The sequence below is a fragment of the Lipotes vexillifer genome, unplaced genomic scaffold, assembly GCF_000442215.2.
Source record: "Lipotes vexillifer unplaced genomic scaffold, Lipotes_vexillifer_v1.1 scaffold794, whole genome shotgun sequence".
NCBI classification, from domain to species: Eukaryota; Metazoa; Chordata; class Mammalia; order Artiodactyla; family Lipotidae; genus Lipotes; species Lipotes vexillifer.
In genome coordinates, this window is record NW_006799310.1 from 99,715 (window position 1) to 104,161 (window position 4,447).

The 4,447-nt window shown below is 41.5% G+C and overlaps 1 protein-coding gene across 1 annotated transcript in view; it reads right to left on the bottom strand.

The window, feature by feature from the left end:
* The window catches only part of ANO6 (anoctamin 6), a 137,272-nt gene that overhangs the window by 18,902 nt on the left and 113,923 nt on the right, over nt 1-4,447 (bottom strand). The window contains exon 16 of the mRNA XM_007471547.1: nt 2,484-2,614. Within this exon, the coding sequence (XP_007471609.1) occupies nt 2,484-2,614 (131 nt within the window). The remainder of the gene's footprint in view (nt 1-2,483; nt 2,615-4,447) is intronic.

Here is a 4,447-nt window from a genome sequence, read left to right on the forward strand (position 1 = left end):
CTGCTGAGGCTAGCTAGGAACTCTTCCAGGTAGAAAAGAAGGGAAAGGGTTTTCAGGCCCTGGGGAGTTGGAGTTCCCTCCACGGGGCAGAGGGGACCAGAGCTGGTGGCTGGGCGCAAGGCCTAACTATGCAAGGGTGGAGGGCTCCAGTGCTGTCTGTCAGAAGATGTTTCCCTTCAGTAGCCAAGATGCATAATTAAAAAGGTAGATGGTGCTGTCATTAATGAATACAGGGAAAATTGGAAGGAGGAAACTGTGGGGATGAGCTCACCCCCAAAGGTACTCTATGTTTATTTTAGAGGAACAAAAATAATTCAAAAGGCATTTGGAAATTCTATCTCCCACAAACCAAAAGAACAAAACACAGATTTCACTCTGGTGTTGAATACAGAGTAACAGACTGCCTACTCTCAGAAACCGATTAATTTTTCTAATTCATTAAGGATTATTTGGATAATAGGAAAACAGTTTAATAAATCTAAAAAACTGGGGGAGGGATAAATTAGGAGTTTGGGATTAGCAGATAAAAACTATTATATATAAAATAAATAAACAACAAGGTCCTACTGTAGAGCACAAGAACTATATTCAATATCCTGTAATAAACCATAATGGAAAAGAAAAAAAAAATTTTTAATCTCTCTATAACCACTGTTATTCCATCCTTTCTTATAGGGTAGTGTGAGGCTGAATTATTTTATTATTATTATTTTTAAATATAGTTCCCTGTGCTAAAGATTAGGACCTTGTTGCTTATTTTATATAAAGTATCAATAGTATGGATCTGTTAATCCCAAACTCCTAATTTATCCTTCCCCCCCTTTCCTCTTTGGTAACAATAATTTTGTTTTCTGTGTCTGTGAGTCTGTTTCTGTGTTTTAAGTAAGTTCATTTGTATTATCTTTCTAGATTCTACATATAAGTGATATCACATGATATTTGTCTTTCTCCATCTGACTTATTTCACTTAGTCTGATAATCTCTAGGTCCATCCATGTGAGGCCAAATTATTTAGTTGGTAATTATTTTAATGAGACTATGAAATTCTACAAGTCCTATCGATTTCTCCCCAAAGCATGACTATATAACTTTTCCTTTCAATACCATTTATTTGACTAACTACAGAAAAAATAACTTTTCCAAGTTTTTTTTGTGTTAAAATAACAAATGATATTCTGCCACAGAATGCTGTTATTATTAATGCTGATAATAGCTCCAATAAGAAATATTTACAATTATGTCTCATTTTGGAATAACAGGTAATTGTCTTGTAGTTCCTTTAAAAATAAACAGAATAAATAAATAAATAAATAAATAAAGTTTCTACATTATTTACTGCAGCTACACCCTTAATGGAACCTGGTCACGAAACATAACAAAAGCAAAAATGAAATTCAAATCAGAGTAGTCCCGGCCGCAAAGCATTGTTGACTGAAGCTACAAGATGAACCTTTCACTCACTGAAGGAAGCAGGTGCGTTTCCATGTATAATGTATATTTTTTAAAGCAATTATTTTATATATAGAATGTGATTTAATAAAAATCAGTCTCTATCTGCAGACTGACAAACAGGAACCACAAAGGGGGCATCTCTACAAATACACAAACCCCCATGCATAAATGCAAAGCCTGTCAAAATCCTTTCCTGTTCTCCTAAGCTTAAAAAACTGTAATTCAACACAGTGGTGAGCTGAAAGGGCACAGATACAAAACATGTCTATTGTTAGCTTTCTATTAGATAAAAGTGTGTCATGCATAATAGAAAAGATGTTGTTTCCTATGGAAATCCATTTTGAGATGCATCCATTTAAAGGCAACTGAGAGCTCAAAATCAAGTTCAACTGAAGAGAAACAGAGCCCAAGCAAATACTACAGAAATGGACGAAGACATTCGAGAAGGAGGGGACCTGTGCTAAATCTTAATTCCAGGCCAGCAAAATAGTTCCGAATTCAAGCCAGTGATTTGCCCTGAGGTCATTCAAGGAACCAGGCAGAAACCACTGGCCAGAAGACATAATGTCAAAGGCAAGTGTGAGATGTGGAGGTGGGGGGACCCTGTGATCCTTGCTCCCACGGGCTTTCTGCACAGGCTTGCTTATACGACTGTTCAGAAGGGTATTGGCCAGCAGCTGTGCTGCATGGACTCCAGCCCAGGCTGAGTCACATCTAATAATAGCTCTGAGTTCATTCTTAGACAACATGGTTAGAATCCTCCAACAATCAATGGTGAAGACATACCTCAATGAATATTCCATTTCATTGCTGGGTAATAAATCTTCAGCTTTGCACAACATAAATGTTGACAAAGATACACACAGTCACCTTATTTGAAAGCCGGATTGTATAATTTTATCTAGTGGAGAAAAACGGACTCCTTCATTTCAATAGGCTAGATAATTATCTGGCTCTATAATCGATGCTTTGGGGATCCAAAACATGTTCCAGTATAATTCATATCACCCAAAATCTCATTAGCGACTTACTCATTTCAAGGTATTCATAAAATAATCCCAGTTTGCCCATGGGCTGCAGATGGTAGTCCTGTTCCCATCGTGGGGTTTTCTTTTCTGCTCCCGAAACTGTGCGACACCGTCCAATTAGATTCATGACCCAGCTGCCAAAAAGATCAAAAATTATCAATCAGAATATTGTCAGACCAAGGGCATAAAAGTATTACTGATATTTCGAGCTGAACACATCATCTTCCCAAGAATTTAATTTCTTGTTTTCATGCTCAATTTCTTTTTATTTCTGCCTCCCTACACCAAAATATTTTGAAAAATAGTATTGACTACATACCTGGGTTTATCCAAATTGTAACTACTATGATTTTTCCTCCTACCTCCTTTTCATGTGGGCATTTTAATTTTTCAAAGATACTTTCCCTCATTTGATTAACTTTAGTTTTTTTTTTCCATTTCCCTGCTATTATCGAAGATGGTCTTTCCAGACTGAAAATCACCAGAGAAAATAAACAAAGCATAGAGGCCAGTGTGGTCTGGGGCTAAGAGGAAAATAAGTCTGTTGGTGGCAGGGGGTGGAGCCTAAGAGACCACGGTGAGGATTTGGGCTGTTTTTCACTCTGAAGGAAGTGGGGAGCCATTGAGGGGCATGGAGCAGAAAAGGGACATACTTTGACACCGGATAAAACAGGTCCAAGACCCTACATTCAGCTGAACAAATTAAAGACCAAAGAAGTGACATGCTTCCTCAAAGTCAGTGCAGAGCTTGCAGGAAACACAGCCCCAACTGGCAGCCCAGTGCTCTGCCCCCTACTGGATGCTGCCCCACAGAGCAGCCTGGTGTCTCCTCTTGGGTTATGCGTTTTTCTTTCTCAGAAGCTTGTGAGCCAAATGAATGCATCCCCATTTTTTTTTAATGTTTAGTGATACCTCTTTTTTAAAAATTTATTTATTTATGGCTGTGTTGGGTCTTCGTTTCTGTGTGAGGGCTTTTTGTCTAGTTGTGGCAAGTGGGGGCCACTCTTCATCGCGGTGCACGGGCCTCTCACTATCGCGGCCTCTCTTGTTGCAGAGCACAGGCTCCAGATGCGCAGGCTCAGTACTTGTGGCTCACGGGCCTAGTTGCTCCGCGGCATGTGGGATCCTCCCAGACCAGGGCTTGAACCCATGTCCCCTGCATTAGCAGGCAGACTCTCAACCACTGCGCTACCAGGGAAGCCCCGTCCCCACTTTTTTAATGGCAATTTGAACTGAAAAGAAATCGGAAACAGTTGGCAGTGAAACAAGGTGTGCACCTGTAGCCTACACGGCTGTTGTTCCGAAGCAACAGCTGGCTTGTGGTTTACTTGTCGGGGCCTAGTTCTCCGCGGCATGTGGGATCCTCCCAGACCAGGGCTTGAACCCATGTCCCCTGCATTAGCAGGCAGACTCTCAACCACTGCGCTACCAGGGAAGCCCCGTCCCCACTTTTTTAATGGCAATTTGAACTGAAAAGAAATCGGAAACAGTTGGCAGTGAAACAAGGTGTGCACCTGTAGCCTACACGGCTGTTGTTCCGAAGCAACAGCTGGCTTGTGGTTTACTTGTCGACTTCATCATAAGACGCATGACAACAACAAACAACTTAGCATCTGGCTAAGCTCCAGCTGACGACACAGCACGTTTGTGTGGATTTCACTGTAAAGACCATTGTATACACTGCACGTGAACACACGTGTGCACATACACATACACACACACACAGTGTTAAGAGGTGAATTAAAAATAGCTGACCATGGGCTTCCCTGGTGGCGCAGTCATTGGGGGTTCCCCTGCCGATGCAGGGGACGCGGGTTCGTGCCCCTGTCCGGGAGGATCCCACATGCCGTGGAGCGGCTGGGCCCGTGAGCCGTGGCCGCTGAGCCTGCGCGGGAGGGGCCGCAACGGTGAGGGGCCCACGTACCACCAAAAAAAAAAAAAAAAAAAAAAAAAAAAAACAACACAGA